This window comes from Acomys minous (assembly GCF_964271855.1).
Source record: "Acomys minous genome assembly, chromosome: 12".
NCBI classification, from domain to species: domain Eukaryota; kingdom Metazoa; phylum Chordata; class Mammalia; order Rodentia; family Muridae; genus Acomys; species Acomys minous.
This window is the reverse complement of record NC_140493.1, coordinates 76,087,376-76,106,251: the sequence shown is the minus strand read 5'-3', so window position 1 is coordinate 76,106,251 and position 18,876 is coordinate 76,087,376. Positions and strand designations below refer to the sequence as shown.

General features: G+C 43.1%; 1 protein-coding gene across 5 annotated transcripts in view; it reads right to left on the bottom strand.

Moving 5' to 3' along the window:
* The window catches only part of AP2B1 (adaptor related protein complex 2 subunit beta 1), a 120,306-nt gene that overhangs the window by 81,524 nt on the left and 19,906 nt on the right, over positions 1-18,876 (bottom strand). For all 5 annotated transcript variants that reach the window (XM_084748727.1, XM_084748725.1, XM_084748724.1 and 2 more), the window contains exons 3-5: positions 17,951-18,056; positions 12,420-12,555; positions 9,621-9,866 (exon numbers count right to left, since the gene is read on the bottom strand). In XM_084748727.1, coding sequence (XP_084604853.1) covers positions 9,621-9,866; positions 12,420-12,555; positions 17,951-18,056 — 488 coding nt within the window. The remainder of the gene's footprint in view (positions 1-9,620; positions 9,867-12,419; positions 12,556-17,950; positions 18,057-18,876) is intronic.

The following is an 18,876-nucleotide window of genomic DNA, read 5'->3' as shown; positions in this document are numbered from 1 at the left end:
AAACATTTTGCCCAGTTAGACAGAAATGGGTGGACTGCTTTCAAAACATGTACTAAGCCACCAGCGATAGCATGCACAGCTTCTGAGTCGTCAGGCACTCCAGAATTAAAGTAATTCACATATTAGTGGGGTCACAGCTGAAACACTAACCACTGCAGCAACACTCAAAACTGTCACTATGACATATCAACAGCTTTAAAAAGTGAAGTTAAATTGAGTGGTGGCTTATACCTATAATCCCAGCAATCGAGTAGCTGAAGAGAGGCCTTTCTTTTTTATTTATTTATTTTTTTATTTTATTTTATTTATTTATTTATTTATTTATTTATTTATTTTTCGAGACAGGGTTTCTCTGTGTAGCCTTGGCTGTCCTGGACTGCTTTGTAGACCAGGCTGGCCTTGAACTCACAGCGATCCACCTGCCTGTGCCTCCTGAGTGCTGGGATTAAAGGTGTGGCTGCCACACACGGCTTAAGAGAGGCCTTTCAAAGTTTGGGGCTATTATGGACTAGCTACAAAGTGAGCTCCAGAACAGCCTGGACTATAGAACGAGACCCCGCAAAAACAAAACAAAACAAACAAACAAACAAACAAAAACCCCAAAACAATAAAAAAGGAAAAGTTCATTAAATATTTACATTATGTAACAGAAAATTCTAAGCCAAATTATAAGTACATGTAGAAACAGGGAGGTGACACTGTTAATTATTGAGTATTATCACATAGCTTAGAATAAGATAAACAGTCTTGAAAGCAGAATTCTTTAGTACACAATACTAGAAAAACACGTAACCTTTGTACCATGCAGTTTGCTCATCTGAAAACTAGGAGAAATTTAATTTACTTCATAGATTAATTTTAGCTTGAGGGTCCAAGTCCAATGATGTTATACATTAAGAAATGTTTATAGTGCCAGGCGTGGTGGCACACGCCTTTAATCCCAGCACTTGGGAGGCAGAGGCAGGTGGATCACTGTGAGTTTGAGGCCAGCCTGGTCTACAAAGTAAGTCTCGAAAAATCAAGTTTACGGAGCTAGAGATATAAGGCTGACTATATTTCTTGACTTAAATGAGATGTATCAAGAAGTCATCTTCAACAATAGTACTCTTTTTTAAAAAATGCTCAAGAATGTTAATTCATAGTTGATTCTTACTAAAGGCCCCTGACAAAAGCTTGAGAACCCCAGTTGTACAGTTAAAGTTAGCAAGGGGAAAACATTATGGCTATAACCTAGGTATCAGTTTTGTTATCCACATTGCCAAGGTACTCTGCAGATTATACTAATCATGAGAGTAAACACAGAAAGCAAGTACCTAGGAGACAGTGACTTAGGACACAGTGCAACATGGCAATAGCTATTGTTATGGAGAAGATAAGGATGGCAGACGCAGAATACTCTTGAGCTATAATTTGGTGACTAAAACAAAAAGCCGCAGATGAAAAGAATCAAAGACTTATTTAGTAAACATCAGTAGACATTTTGTTGCCACCAGTCAGATGAGACCTACGACATCATCCATGACAACGGACATGGGCTCTTCCCTCAAATGCTTTTGCTCTCTCCATAATCACGCATGAGATTTAGTAAAACTAGAATGCAAAAAGAGTGAAACAATGCCTATAACGCCAGCACAGGAGGTGGAGGCAGGAGGATCAGTGCTTTAAAGTCATCTTCAGTCATCCAAGACACCTTAGACTAGCCTGGGGTACATGAGACATTGTCTGAAAACAAACAGCAGCAGCGACCCCCAAACAAAAGCAATAAACATTCCCAGGTACTCCACACGCAGGGGAAATGTATTTCCCATCATACATGCTTGATTAACCTTATTTTAGAATAGAAAAATCAAAATGTCATATGTCGACTGCTTACTTTGACTGTTCTGTCTATACAACCAATCTTGGTTATCAGTCTAAAACACAGAGTGTGTGTGTGAGTGTGTGTGAGTGTGTGAATGTGTGTGTGTATGTGTGTGTGTGTGTGTGTGTTGGTAATAGAAAATGTAAAAAGGAACAGAAGGAGCTAAAAAGCCACTGGGGCTGGGCGTGGTGGCACATGCCTTTAATCCCAGCACTCGGGAGACAGGCATGCAGTTCGAGGCCAGCCTGGTCTACAAAGCAAGTCTAGGACAGCCAAGGCTACACAGAGAAACCCTGTCTCGAAAAACACAAAACAAAAACCAAACCACAACAAAACAAAACAAGAAAGAAATATATAGAAAGAGCAGATCAGAGGACCATGTTGAACACAGCCTGGGGGAGGGAAGAGGTCACTGGTCAAGTCACCAACAAAGTGACCGGATGGATGAGATGCTTTCCCACCCTGCACCAGACTCCCTGTTCCTCTAAAACTACCCGAGGGTCTTCTACCTCTCCACTGTCCTTTTCCAATCAATTCAGGCTCTTGGGTTTCCAGAAATTACCCAAGGCAGCCCCAGATGGAGTGTTTTATAGCCTCATGGTCAGAAGACCGTGCTTTCCACACTGCATCTGAGGCAGATGAAAAGACTGAGCTCAAGTCCGCCGGGCAGCTGGTGCGTACCAGGCTTCTTTCTTGTTGGTGTTTCTATCTTTAGTTCTTTAAAATTGTGTACAAAGCTGCCCATTTTTAAAAAGAAAATTTAAAGATACACTGATAAATTAGAACTCACTTTTTCCCAAAGAACCTTCTCCAAAGAGTACCACATCACTGTAGGGACTTAGGGAAAGGTCCCCAGAAAGCAAGCTCAGTCCCAACAGAGAAGCAAAGGTGTGTTTCCTTCATCTGTAGCATCACTGTGAATGAATCACTGTCAAGACAAGTCTATTTCCTCCCTAGGAAATTATCATTTCTCTTAGGAACACTGCTATAACCTCAGAAAAATTAAGAGCGTATGAGAGAGAAAAAAAAAGAGTTCTTAAGGAAGTTCTCTTTAAAAGTAAATTTATAGCCAAGTGTGGCAGTACACACTTATAATCCTAGCCCTCAGGATGTGAGGGCAGGAAAATTAGAAATTCATAGGCAGCCTTAAGAAGCACTGTCCCAATTCCAATACGTGGGAGGCAGAGGTAGGATCTCTGAGTTCAAGGCCAGCCTGGTCTATAAAGTGAGTTCCAGGTCAGCCAGGGCTACACAGAGAAACTCTTGTCCCAAAAAAACAAAAAAGAAGGCCCTGTCTCAGAAAACCAGAGTAGGAGGGGAAAGAAAGATTATAAATGGGAAAATGGAACATTTGTGATATACAAATTGATTTATAAAATGTTGGCATGTAGAGATGGAGAGATGTCTCAGCTGTTCTTCCAGAGAACCTGGGTTAGGTTCCCAGCACTGACAGGGGTACTTACAATCACACCTTCTTCTAGCCTACACACACTCACACACACACTCACACACTCAGACACACACACACACTCAAGACATACACACTCACACTCAGACACACACACTCACATACATATACACTCACACACACACACTCACACACACATACACACACTAACACACACACTCAGATACACACCACATGATAAGAAGTAGAAGAAAGACTGGGGAAAAGGAGGAGACAAATGAGAGGGGCGAGATGACAATGGAGCACCTATAGTCTAAATACATGATATATACATACATATATAGGCCAATATAAACAAAGTTTAGCCTAAATTTTATTTAAAAGTTTTAATTAACATTTTATAAGAATAAAATTATTCTTTTGACAAGTTAACACATGCTTAATGCAGCCTTTAAATTTTTATTTTTAAGATTATATGTGTTGGCGCTGGAGAGGTGGCTCAGAGGTTAAGAGCACTGACTGCTCTTCTGGAGGTCCTGAGTTCAGTTCCCAGCAACAACATGGTGGCTCACAACCATCTGTTATGTGAACTGATGCCCTCTTCTGGCCTGCAGATGTACAGGTAGGCAGAGCACTGTACACATAATAAATAAATAATCTTAAAAAAAAAAGATTATATGTGTTTTTCTAACGTGTATGTCTGTGCACCACATGCATGCTATTGCCCACAGGGGTCAGAAAGGGACATCAGACCCTGAAACTAGAGTTAAGGTAGTTGTGAGGCATCACATGGCTGCCGGGACGGGAACCCAGTTACTCTGTAAGCGCTACATATGTTCTGACCACTGAGTCATCTCCAGCCCTAGAATGCATCCTTGTCGTGCTCACCATCCCAGCCACTTTTTCCAACTCCCGCTATCATGACCTTAACCTCTTAAAATGGTCTCGAAAGCTTAAAATAGAAATCTTGCCATTGAAAGAGCAACCTTGCTGGAGCTGTTACTACCCAGCACCACAGCACAATAAGGAGTACAAGGTCATCATACCAAGGTTTAATCTCCCCGGTTCTGCACTAAGTGGTTTTGAGAGCCTTTGTCTGACACTCAACAGCTCTATGTAAGCACTTTGTCACTTGCACTTTGAAGATGAGGATATTGAAGCTTAGGGAGGACACACAGCTAAGGGGGACCGGAACCAGGGCACACGGACAAAATGTGTCCTTTATTACTTACTTTACACCTTATGAGAGGCTGCAGCATGGAGCCTGGGCACGTCCCTGGGCTGCTGGAAGTGAGAGAAGGCCTGGAGGCTAGATATCAAAGCTCTGTAGTGAGCCAGCGGGGCTGCCAACGGCGTCCCCAAACAGTGGATCCTAATATAAACGTCAGGTGTAGAACAGTATCCAAGATGGCCGAGAGCAAAACCAAATTAAGCAAGGAAGAGACTAACAAGACCAAAACGCTAGAGAACGCTATCATTTCAAAGTGCACTGTTTTCCTGCAAACATACTCATCAAATTGTGTCCTAAAAATCTATTTGTGAATAAATCATGGAAGCTGTTTTCCTGCAGCTCCTCAGTGTTTCCTCATCCTAAAGACAAGTTTATTTACAAAATGGGCTAGTAAAATCCACAACTGAAAGTAGGCTTAACTCTTAATGATATCACAACATTTTATCCTATCAAATGCATAGGTATTAAATTAATATGGATACGGTTGATCTTGGCTTAATGTCTACTTCATAATTACAGTAGTAGCCACTGCCTTCTGGCCATATCCCAGGTACTTTAATAGGAACAGTTTTTGTAAATTTTTAATAGTCTCAACCTTTTTTCTTTTCTCTCTTCCTTCCCCCCCACTCACCTTTCTCTCTTCTCTTTCCCCCTCCTTCTTCTCTCTCCTCCCTGCACCACCCCCCCCAAGGTCTCCTGCCAAGAGGTGGTGGCAAAGGCCTTTAATCCCAGCACTCAGGAGGCAGAGGCTGGTGGATCTCTGTGAGCTGGAGAGGCCAGCCTGGTCTACAAAGTGTGCCCAGTACAGTCAAGGCTACACAGAGAAACCCTGTATTTAAAACAACAACAAAAACAGATTTCTCTATGTAGCCCTGATTGTCCTGGAACTCTCAATATAGACCAGGTGGTCTCAAACTCACAGAAATCCATCTGTTTCTACCTGACAAGTGCTTGGATTAAAGATCCAAGCCTGACCTACTTTTTTATACTTTAAAAAAAATGTTTTATTTTTAATTGTGTGTGTGTGTCTGTGTTGCACATGTGAGTATGGAGTCCTCAGAGGTGAGAAGAGAGTGGGAGTCCCTGGAGCTGGACTTACAAGCAGTTACAATGTAGATGCTGCTGAACTTGAAAGAGCAGTCCACACCCTCAAACACTGAGCCCTCTCTAGCCTGTTTGCTCCCAACTCTTAAAGGCAGTCTCTCTCATTTTCAGAAGAAACATGAAGCTGCATTAGCATAAAGCCAGCACTAAGCAGCCAAGAAGCTTTTACCTCAAAACTGTCAACAGGACACTGTGAGTCAGCGTTAAATAAAGCAGTGAAATGAGCTATGTCTAACCACAAGAATGACAAGGGAAAAACCAGCGCCATTGCTTACAGCAAGGCACACCAATGCTAGTACTCAAAGCAGATATAACTCTAAGAGTTGTTAGCTCTTGACTGACATTTTATTCTCATAGTCAGAGACTCTGTGCACTCAGGAGGCAGGCAGATCTCTGTGAGTTCGAGGCCGGGTGGTGCCTCCTCTCTAGGAAGCCCTTCTGAACTGAGGGCTGTAAGAACATAATGGTGGGATCTCTAAGTACTCAGGTCCTTTAAGACAACCTTTGTCGGTGCAGTGCTGCCACCATGTGGGACAGCCTGAGAAAAGCTGAAACAAGACTACTCAAGCAGAGAGTAAGGACTCATGCCCATAGTAACAGTGTACAGATAATTAAAGACTTTCATGCATCCAAAACCTAAACCATTTTGAAAAAATGAAAACAAAACATTTTCACGACCTAAGTATGGGGTCTGTATACGTTTAAATTTGATTCTTTACATATATCCATGAACGCAGTGATCAGGAATAGGCTTGGAATCCTGGCTGCATTACAACTAGCAGCATCACACCGAGACAGCTCAGACTCCGAGTGCACGTCTTGAACTGTAACATGGAGCAACTTCTACTTCAGATAGACATGAAAACTACGTGAAGCATTTGGATAAAATCACCTATCTTGTGCCCGGTATACAGGCATTACAAGTTACATTTCTCTTTCCAATAGACACAGAAGCACGGTCAGCCTTTGGAGCTTCTCCAGTGTTTAAGCTAGGAAGCTAACACTCTGCCACTCGCCCTCAGATGTTACTGGCCACTCATTCACTAGTTCTACCTGTTAGCTGCATCTGATCCCACAATAAAGGAAAAGCAGGGTGCTAATTCAGCATTTTACTTAAGGTTACCCTTTGGTAATTGAAATGCTGTGTTTAAGATTAAAAAGTAGAGCATACAGTTAAGGTAAAAAGTAGAGGTTCCAGGTCAAAAGAAGGCAGACTTTCTGTTTAGCAAAGAGGTGCCACACTTTGTACCTAATGCTGACACATGCTCTAAGTCAGTCTGCAATAAACAGACAATAAATAGTCTAGTGGGCCAGGCGGTGGTGGCACACGCCATCAACCCAGCACTTGGGAGGCAGAGGCGAATGAATCTTTATAAGTTTGAGGCCAGTCTAATCTACAGAGAAAGAGAGAGAGTTCCAGGACAGCCAAGGCTACACAGAGAAACCTTGTCTCAAAAACCAAAACAACAACAACAACAACAAAAAGTCTAGTGAAAGGGGAAGAAGAAAATCTCTCTCAGTGGGAGAGAGACCACCGGCATGAGAGTTTCTCATAAACCTACCAAGTCACCATAATTTTTTAAGAGATGTCTCCTCAAACTTATTTATTTCTTTATTGTTTTGTTTTGTTTTTTTGAGACGGAGTTTGTCTGCATAGCCTTGGCTGTCCTGGACTTTATAGACCAGGCTGGCCTCAAACGCACAGAGCTCTGTCTCCCAAGTGCTGGGATTACGGGCATGCCCAGCTGTGTCCAGCTCTCAAACTTATCTTTAAAATCTCTTCCAATCACCTCTCAATCAGTTGTTATAAAAACAAGTTAAGAAGTGTCACCAACAGTCAGGAGTGATGGCAGTCCCAGCACTTGTGAGGCTGTGACAGTGAGAGGGACAGTTCAAGGCTGACCTAGGCTGCACAGTGAGTTCCAACACAATCTGGACAGTACAGAGAAAACAAACAATGATGACAACTGCCAGGAACGGCTGTTTACTATGTATACTGATATGAATTCAAATAGGAACCCACCCAGCAATGTGTTTAAATTACATAAGCCAGGCGATTAAGGAAATAAGATTAGAATATATTGATAAGTTATTGAATCTGGCAGTGATAAATAAGTCCATTTATTATATCTGCTTGAAAAGTACTAGGCACTGCACTAAAAAATTCAGACCGCTCCTCTACAGAGGAAGCTTAGAGCAGATCAGGCAAGCTGGGCAGGCATGCTCTCTGTTGATCTCATAGAGATCTTCCAGGGCTACCAGGACTTCAAACCCCATTTCCTCCAAACAAACAAACAGTCTGGCTGCTGGCCTTCCAGTCTCTACACCCTAAAATGTAATAGGCTTCACAAGAAAACTTTGCATGAGTGCCAAGGTACCTTTCCCCTCCAAACCTAGAATTACTTGTAGGCGTTAAAATGTATTTTTTGCTTCAACCCATTCTTAGCTGCACTGAATATTTAACAGGTTTCCACAGGGTACACGGCATTCTGCCTATCTAGTTGGTGCTTGGAACTTTTATCACCTCGTCTGTCCTCAGGCAGAGAAGGTCAAAGATGGTTGCTCAGAATGACAGAGTGACCACAAATGATGGCAAGCTGTATACGCACCAGCTAAGCAGTCCTTAAAAGTGGTACTGCCAGGACTGGCGAGATGGGTTAGTGTGTATGCACTTAAAACCTAGACCCTGATCCCTGGGACCCATATGGAAGAAGCAGAGAGCCACAGCACATCATGGCACACACGCACCTCAATTCAGCACACATGCTCACACAAATTAATTAAGAGCAAAACTAGGTTGCCATATAGACTCAATTTTTATGGAATCTTTTTAAAAGAATGCCAGGTAGCGCTGTTTCAGAGATTAAACAAAAAAGGGGTTCATCTTCTACTAACAGAGATGACACATTATCAGAAGTCACTGTCCACACCCTCCCACGTCTACTCTTAGTCCTAGTAAGTGGAGGGAAATTCCCTATTGAGACTGAGCACAGCGTGTACCCAGGAAACACTCCAGCCAATGGCTTTCTGCCGCATTAGAAGGATAACAAGGCAAAAGCCACAGAAAGATGATCAAGACTTGAGCAGGCTCTTTTGCCAGAAAAAGATGATGCCCATTTCAGGAAAAGTCTAGCCCTCTCTCTATTCATAAACACTCAACAACAACAAAATAATTTAACATTAACCACTGACTATCTCTTAGTGTAATTTATCTTCAAAGAAATATTGTACTGGACAAAAAAATTACTTAGCAGGACCTATGCGAGCCAAGACAATGAAATCTTGTCTGAAAAAATTAAATTAGATTAGATTAAATTTTTAAAAGTGGTGGCATATGTCTGTAATCTCAGCACTTAAGAGGTGGAGGCAGGAAAAGAGTTCACGGCCGACTACATAACAGGTTAGGAGCCATCCTAAACACACGAAACCTCATTTCAGCACACAAAGGCAGAACGCTAGAGATGTACTCTAAAGTGGCCAGCAGTCCTCCATATTCTCAGTCCCTGTCACTCAACTGAAAGGAGTTTAATTTGATAATTGTCACTTGGGACCCACTCTTCTTTTAGCATCTGAACAAATGCTAAGATGTCAAGAAGGAGAGAAACTCCTCTGAGGTGAGGATGCAGCTCAGAAACAAAGGACTTACACAAGGCTCTGACAAAACCAAACCAATACAAAAGTAAAAATCTTAAGTGTTATGTTCTGGCTGATAACTACATAGAACATAACCATTTTCTACCCTAGAGTGCTTTGAGAGTACATTACAATAGCTGGTCAATAATAATGACTTTGATCCAGTTTTGTTTTCATACAAGCAATTACCACAAATGACTATCTGAAAAACTAATCTCAAAAACAAAACAATACCACCTGGGGGATGACGGATACAATCTACACATTAACAAAATGATTTCCCACAACTACCAGGAGTCAGATCTCAAAGACAACACTGTGTCAGCATGCCTTGGCAAGAGTCATTGTAAGTGCTGCTCTCGTTGTAAAGCACAATGCATTACCATTGGGTTTGAATCTGCTATGAGATCCCGTAGAGAATCCAGGAACCCCTGGTCTTCCACCATCTGGGCGTTGATATCATGGAGCTTTGCCACGCAGACTGCTGCTGTTTTCCGAACATACGGGTCTTCATCCTTCAAGCACTTGCGGAGGGGTTCACAGAGGTATTCTGTAATCTTGTCCACCCGGATGCACCCCATAGTTCTAACTGCCAAGGCTCGAATCAAAGGGTTGGGATCTTCACAATCCTACCAAAAAAATAAATAAATAAATAAAAGTCAACTGCATGAATATAAGGTAATTAATTACAAGTAAACACTCCAGCTGACATAAACCACAAGCGTCCTGTAGAACAGGAGAATTCAATCTCTCGTGCTATTCCTTCCTTTCCTACAGATCTTAGCTGTCCACTCAAGGGCCCAGAAGGAAATTTTTAAATGAAATTTATCAGAGCTGCAGACGTGGCTCAGAGGTTAGGAGCATTCTTCTTGCAGAGAACCGAAGTTTAATCCCAGAATCCAGATGGCAGCTCACAGCCACCCATAACCCCAGTTCCGGGAGATCCAGGGGATCTGCCCTCCTTTGACCTCCGCACATCCGTGGTACACAAACACACATATAAACAAAACACTCACACACATTAAGTAAATCTAAAATAAAATAAATTAGAAGCTTATTTATGAGTGTATGCAGGTGCCACAGGCTTACTTGTGTGCACATGTGCACAGAGGCCAGAAGAGGGTGTCAGAGGCCCTGAAGCTGGAACCACAAGGTGTTATGAGCTACCCCATGTGAGTGCTGGGAATAGAATTTGGGTCCTCTGCAAGTACCACAAGTGTTCTTAACCACTGTCTCCAGCCCCAGAAAGAAATCTCTGAAGTGCTACATACACACAGGAAGGGAAGGTCCAATAGATTCAGTCTTGGGCTAGGCAAAAAGCCTGGTAAGTTGGCATGGCCATACCTAGAACTAATAGCAGACTTGTCCTAAGGACAAAAAATATACCTTTTTCTTCTAGTCTTGCTCAGGAAAAGGAGAGGGGGGGGTGGGGGGGGGAAGGGAGGGAGAAGAATTGAAAAGGCTAGGGAGATCTTTCAAATATACCACAGACACAACACTGACAAAGAATGCTTTCTTAAAATACCTGTATCAAAAATTTATCTAGGCTAGGCATGGTAGCTCATGTCTTTAATCCTAGCACCCAAGAAGCAGAGGCAGGTGGATCTCAGGGAGTTTGAGGTCACCCCGGCATACATAGTGAGTTCCAGAATAGCCAGGGCTACATAGTGAGATCCTGTCTCAAACAAAACTATACAACAAAGTCTTAAAAAAGAAAGAAGTCAGCAGTAGTGGTGCATGCCTTTCATCCCAGCACCAAGGAGGCAAAAGCAAGAGGTGGATGGAGCTCGCTGAGTCTAGGTCAGGCTGGTCTATATAACAAGTTCTAGGCTAGCCTGGGCTGACCAGTGAGACCGTCTCAAAATAAGAGAAAAAAAAATCTTTAAACTATGTGCATTTATGCCCAGTTCTTTCAAAAATTTAAACAAAAACCTTCCCTATAATATTTTCTACCTACCTAGGAACCATTAGACAAAAAAATAAAATAAATTTATGATTCTCTGTGAAAATGTAGGAAAAACAAGCCTATGAAAAGTCGGTTATTTTTCAAAGTTCAACAGAAGTTGATTTTGGAATTGTTTGATTTTTTTTTTAAATGCAGAATACACTTCAGACAGAAAGGGTGCTAGTATGAACAGCCCGCTCTCAGGCTCATCACAGCTAGTGGCACAAAGGTCTGACTACTCAGCTACAGCAAGGACATCTGGTGTCCGTGCTTATTTATTTAGGTTTTCTGAGACAGAGTTTCAGGTTGTCAGTTTTTAAAGATGTGACAGTAGTGGTGCGGTGATGCTTCTAAAGACAATCTCAGCCGGGTGGCAGCACGTGCCTGTAACTCTAGCACACGGGTGGTGGGGCAGGGGAATGAGAAAGCCAGAGGCCAAAGCCGAAGGATTGTGCATTCAAGGTCAGCTAGGCGAGAGTACGGCCAGGAGGGAGGGACTGAGATCCTTCAGATCTTATTCTGACAAACATATGCATGAAAATGATGTTGAGAGAGGGGGCTGGGGTCAGAAAACTGTCTTATGTACAGGGGATATAAAATGAACAACAGTGGCCATGTGTCAGTAGTTATTTAAAAACCATAAGACGAGTATTCATTATACTATTTCCTCTATGTGAATATTTTTAAATTTCCATAATGAAAAATATTTAATCACAGACTCAAGGAAGGCTTAGCAGCGGAAAGCACTTGCTGCTTTTCTAGAAGACCTGCATTCAGTTCCTAGCACCCATGTCACGTGTTTTCAACCTGTGACTCCTGGTCCAGAGGCTGAACCAGACGAGGATTAGCTCCTGCAGCAGACAAATCCTCAGGTAACAATATTATGGTATGTCCAACCTTCATCAGCAAGTAACTAATAATACAATGAAATGCTCAACCCCTGTGCCTGGGAGGGTAAACATGAGGTTTCGCCTGGCTTTCTTTTACTCATGTGGCAAGGATGGACGTACCCCACTAACAGAAGGCTTGCCATACACTTTCAATGTCCCTGGATGCTGCATGCTGGGGTACAGCATGCTTACAACACCAACACTGCTGCTCACTGCCAGGACTTCCCTACGGGACTTCGTCCCTTGAAACACAAGCTGCTTGTGTGCAATGCAGACACAAACTACATCAAAAGTCGTTACTGAAAAGGTGACGTGTGATGGAGAAGCTGGAGTCCTTGGGAAACTACCTTCACGAAGCTGTTGACAGCCATGATGGCCATGTCTGGCTGGCTCTTGGCGTAGTTCATCAGATAGAGGTACACGAGCTTCTTCAGCTCCAGGTTGTCAGTCTGCATGCAGTTCACCACATCAGGGAAGAGAGAGCTGAGGCGAGAAGAGGGAAACACAGCCGTCAGTGCTGAGCTCTTACAGACAATAAAGTGACCTGACAGTCTTGGATTCCAGAACCATTTGACAAGAGGACAGCGGTTCAATGGTGGGAATTCATATTCATGGACACAAGTAACCAAAGATGTGGAAAGGAGTGTAAGCTTTGTCACAGATGAAAGCAGTCTTGGCGGGCTTTGCCCTTGGACACACCACGGATACTCCCTGAGATTAACCTTGAGATAGACTGGGTGGAGCCATCCTGGGCCGGGAATTCAGGAAGCTGGCAGAGACTCCACACTGGCCCTTGAGTGTGAGAGACACAGGCAGAGAGGACAAGAGGAGCAGCAGGTTCAGACCGAGCTTGAGCGCACGTGGAAAAGGATCAGCGAACAGGCCGGACCAGCGCGCAGGCCAGAGACATCTAGGGACTTGTCCCATAGAACGGATACCGGAAGGTTCACTCTTGTTTCCTTTTAACCTTTTTTCCCTCTTGCGTAAAATAGTTGGGTTATATAATAAAGTTTAATTGTTAAAAAACAGAGCCAACAAAAGAAATAAAAATAAAAAGTACTGTTGGCTGGCAGGTCGCTAAACTGTTTGTTTGGCTTTGTAGTGCATAGGTTGTCCACAGTACCTGTGTATGGCAGGCCAGCTCACGGAAAGCCTGAGCTCCAGCCTCGGCCCTCTCAGTAGTTTTGTGGAGGGAAAGTCTGAAAGCGACAGAAAAAGCCTGACATATGCATTACCCACAGTGATGCTGCGTGTTTCACTTCACCGTGCCTCACACGTGCCCTAACGCCTCATCCCACTCCTGTCTAGTTGCTCTCGGGTGGAGATAAAACCCAAGGCCTCACTCGTGCTGGGGACAGGCTCTGCCACCGAGCTATATTGCAGACTGCGGAACCATTTTTAAACGAATCACAGAAAGTGTATATCTTACTGAGCTTTATGCCTAGCTCTTAGCTCTGAGACAGGGACGGGCTATGCTTAATCTCTGCTGACCTGAGACTTCCTATGTAGGCCAAGAGAGAGACCTTGAACTCAGCTTCCCAAGTGCTGGGAGTTCAGATGTGCATCACTACCGCCAGCTTACGCTGTGTTGCTTCATCTGTAGTTTAGGCATACCCTAAGAACAGTTATCCTTATCAGCACACTGTGGTATCAAAGTACTTCAACAGTTAAGCACATTTTCTTCCACCATTGACCAGTAGGAATTGAATAACTCCCAAGTCCTTGTGATGTGAAACTGTATTTTCAAGTGTTTCTAAGTTTTCCCTAATGTTCAAGTTTAAAATTCCTAATCCAGACCTAGAATCACTCATTTCTCCAAGGTGCCCTGATTTCCTTTTGGTAGAATTTATTAATTTACATATTTTTAAAAAGCATCATGCATTTGCAAACTGGGGCATAATCAAATATAAATGGCCTATTCACTTCCCAAGCACTGGCCATCACTTAATAATGTAGCATTCTCCTGTAAGGAAAGAAATGTCTACCTACATTCACAAAGCAGCACCATTAGCATAAAAGGATCCAAGTTCCAAGTCTGGACTCTAAAATAAGCCGTATTTTAAAAACAGAAGTTAACTCTAAAGTTATCAAGTAGCCTTCCCAAAGCTTTATTAAAATACATACTCTACAGCACTAGGGAGGCAGAGGCAGGCAGATCACTGTGCGTTCGAGGCCAGCCTGGTCTACAAACAAACAAACAAAAAGCCAAAACAAAACAAAACCAAAATCCATATTCTACGTATCTTAAAAATACAGGGGGAAAACCCAGCATCAGTATATCTCACATAGTTTAAGTCTTGTACACATACAAAAGCAGAATACAGACACTATGTTTTAAGGCATAAACATGATGTTTTATGTTTTACTATTTAAGTGTATTTATGTGTGTGGGTGTGGAGGTCAGAGGACAACCTTCTCTCCTCGAACCAGTGATTGATTTCAGGTCATTAGTCCATCTCTCTGGCCCCAAAACAAAGTATTTACAAAAAGGAAGATGGGCTTCACATCCAAAAAGAATCCATTACGGCTGCAATGAGCCTCTTGACCTCTATTCTGGAGATCTGCTTATGGTTTGCTTAGCTTCTCTGTGTGGTATTGGGTATGGTTCCATGCACCCAGAGGTAACTAAAGCCAGTCAGTAACTAAAACACTATCCAGCAGGATGCCTACAATCCTGGGTAACGCTAATAGCCCACACAAGAAACTAAAGCCAGGCGCACCGGTGCATGCTTGTAAGCCCAGCATCTGGGAGGCTGAGGTGGCAGGGAGACTGCGAGTTCTCTGTGTTTCAGACACATAGTGAGACCCTCTCTTGAGATGAAGGAGAAAGAGGCCTGGGAAGGAGTTTGGTAATAAAGGCTGTGCCTAGCATAAGCAAGGCCATAATTCAATTCCCTGGCCAACAAGAGAAAATTACAGTAAATTTCAAAGGTTTACAATTATTACTTTAAGTGGAATAACTAATACTTCAATTTTTTTCTCAGGTTTTTTTTTTCTTCCTTTTTCAATGTCAGTAGTTATGATCACATGAACAAAAGTTTTCTGGAGATCTTGGGGAAAGCAGATACTAAAGCAAGGGATCTTGAGACCAAAAGGCTGAGAGCTTCCCCTCATAAGCAACAGGTAACGGTGGTGGGACAGGAAAGAACTCAGCCTCTTCCGATGCCCCGATGCCCTGAGGTGGGCTTCTGCTGGTCCAGTTTCATGTGTTAGCTTAGGCTACTGCTATGCAGGCCTCAAGGAATGGCAGTTTCATAAGAAGCCAAGGTAATAAATATTTTCAACTTAGTAGATCAAGAATCCACTTAAGCATAAGCCAGGCATGGTGAAACAAGTAGACTCCTGAGTTCAAAGCCAGCATGATCCACATAGTGAGTTCCAGGACAGCCAGGGCTAAATAGAGAGACTGCCTCAGAAGTAAAATAAAATCATAAGCCCACTTCATAAATTATGTTAAAGTGAATGCTATTTTTATTAGTGAGGAAGCAGTGTTTTACACTCTGTAAGTGCTTGTGTATGATGGGCTCGTGCGACAGGGTCTGTGTAGGTCTGAGACAAGCTGCAGAAGTGGCTCTCTGCAGGGTTCTGGGAACTAATGGGTCATCAGGCTCTGCAGCAAACGGCTTTACCCACTGAGCCACCTCATCCGCGCCTTGTTTACATGCTCATAAATCTCTACAGCATCCGGTTAAGTAGAGACAGCTGGATTCTCACGTTACTACCTCAGCGGTGGAATGTTTATATGAAGCATAAGAAGAAAATTCAGCTTCACATAAATATGACTTGAAAAATGAATACTATCATTTTCAAATAAATGGATAACTATTTATATATACACACATATATATTTTTTAATTCATAGTAGTGTTTGTCTGCATATATGTATATGCACTGCATGTATGTCTGATGCCTGAAGGCGTCAGAAGGTGCTGGGAGTGCTAGACCTCCTGGGTGCTGGGAACTGAATCCAGGTCTGTTACAAGATATTTGATCCCAATGTGATCCCTGAAATTGTGAACTGTAAAAATCTGCATTTGATCCCACTGTGATCCCTGAAATTGTGAACTGTAAAAACCTGTATTTGATCCCACTGTTATCCCTGTAGGGCAGTTGAGCCCTAACACACACCTTTAATCCAAGAGTTACCTGTACACAGGATTTTAAAAAGTTAACCCTAGGTTAAGAGGTGGAGCAAGAAACCAGCTGACAGGGATTAAAGAGCAGGAGGGACTTTGAGCTGAGGGGTATTTAAGACAGCATGTAGAAGCAGAAGGGTCTTTAGCTCTTTAGCTTTAGTTCTTAGCTCTTAGCTCTTTGGCTCCTCAGCTCCTTGGCCTTTAGTTTTTTGGACTTTGAGCTAACAAGCCTTCGGCTTGGGTTTTTGACCTTTTCCTCCTGGGCTGTCAGCTGAGCACTAGCCTTCTGGGCCTTTTCCATCAGGATGTGAGCAAAGTATAAAAATCAGCTGGGTACTTTCTCTGCCTCTCTGAGCTAGCAGGATTTTACGATAGCATCTGGCTTCTCAGTTTTTATTGGTAAATAGAACAATCTGGGATTTTCAGTTAAAATGACACAGGTCCTTTGTAAAAGCAACAAGTACTCTTAGCCATTGAGCCATTTCTCCATCCCTTAATCACGGTATATTAAAAACATAGCTTCAACACACATGATTTTTTTAGGAAGAAAAAAGGGCTGGTAGGACGACCCAGCAAGTAGGGTGCTTGTACATGGGCAAGATGACCTGGGTAGGAGAGAACAGACTCCAGAGAGTGGTCCTCTCACTCCCACAGGCACACACATAGATAAACAAACAAAGTATCTATTCAATAAAATGAAATTTTACTGCATCATGAATGGCAATCCTAAATGAAGCTCTTCTTTTGTCTTGGTAGTGAACACAGGAAGCCTATCACTGCCTGGATTCACAGTACGGTACTGGCATTTCCACCCACCACTGCTTCCATCATCACTGAAAAGCTCAGAACGGTAACGAAGCAAAGCGCATCCAAGTACTGTAAGAACAGCTCTGAGCCGGGCAGTGGTGGCTCACACCTTTAATCCCAGCACTCGGGAGGCAGAGGCAGGTGGATCACTGTGAGTTTAAGGCCAGCCTGGTCTACAAAGTGAGTCCAGGACAGCCAAGGCTACACAGAGAAATCTTGCCTCGAAAAAAACAAACAAATAAACAAAACAAAACAAAACAAAAGGAAGAAAAACCAGCTTTGATCTCACGGGCCTTCGAGAGGACGTGGAAGGCTGTGGAGCCTGCATCTTAAACAGTCTCACCAATCACAGAAGCAGGTAACAATGGTCAAGGGAATTTTGGTAGTGTTGGTTTTCACCTCAAATCCAACAATGAATGTAGAGCTGTGAAGCTGATAGCACTGGCTTACACCAAGTAAAGAGGAGTATGTGAGCTCAGTATATTTTTTATCATTTTCTAAAACTACCCCAGGCAACATATGTGTAACAGTGCCAGGACTAGACATGGTTTATTCTAAAACTGTATGCAACAAAAATGTAAAAAGCAAACCAATAAAACACGTAGGGCAGAGCTAATACCAAAGTGCTTAGACTTCCTTGTGATGTTTTCCACCAGACAACCCCATTTGTACCGAGTCTGTGTGTTTGGGGTTTGGTTTTTGGTTTTTGGTTTTTGGTTTTTTGGTGGGTTTTGTTGTTGTTGTTGTTTTGGAGACATTGTTGCTATGTTGCCCAAGTTAGATGCCCAACTGGGCTCAAGAAATCCTCCTGCCTCAGCCTCTCCAGCTGGGATTAGAGGCCAGCACTGTTATACCTGAGCAGTCTTGGATCCTACAAGACAGCAGTAAGGAGCATGTGGTCTGGCTCTCTACAGGGCCAGAGTCATCACCCTTACCTAACATCCTTCCCCACCGTCATAGCAGCAATCACTTTCTTCACAGCCTCCTTCCTCTTTTCTTTCTTTTCATTGTTGAGCTCAGCTTTTAATTCAAAGATTTCTCCTAAAAGAGATGAACACAAACAGGTATGGTCTCAGGACTAGAACGGGTAGAATACTGCAATACGAAATAACACCAGGATAGCAAGGCAGCCACTGAAGTAAGGTCACTGAAAAAGTGTAAGAGATGTACAATTCAAAGCCCCAAATAGTAACTGAGCCACCCACAAAGGCTCAGCAATAAATCTCTAAAGCCTTTTAACTCATGGTCCTTAAAAATGCAATGCAATCCTGCCCTGATGACATGGGAGTGGGTGAGCCGGGCCTGTCCTGATGACACAGGAGCAGGAAAGTGGGCCCCGACCTAAAGAGGACAAGAGAGCGGGCCCTGAGCCAGGGCTCTGAGTGGACCTTACCCCAGCATCTACCCCATGTATGACCTGCTGGAACACATGAAGGGCCGGACCTGCAGATGCAAAGATTAAGAATCTCCTTGCCACACGGCAACAACGGGATATCTGACAGCAGTCCCAGTGAGGATGCGGTAAAGATAGTGTGGGCCTCCAACCGGACCCATGACTCACAGCAATGAACATTTGAAAGTAAACATGTATGGACAAAAGGCTATACTGTGTGATACACTACAGCTTCTGGGACAAGATTTTTTGTTTGTCTGTTTGTTTTATTTTACTGGGGGGAGGAGAGGGATTTTGGTGCATGACGTGTAAAAAATAGGCATTCAAAGAAGTTAAAAAAAATGCAATGCAGGCTGGCATGGTGGCGCACATCTTTAAGCCCAGCACTTGGAGGCAGAGGCACGTGGATCACTGTGAGTTTGAGGCCAGCCTGGTCTATAAAGCGAGTCCAGGACAGCCAAGGCTACA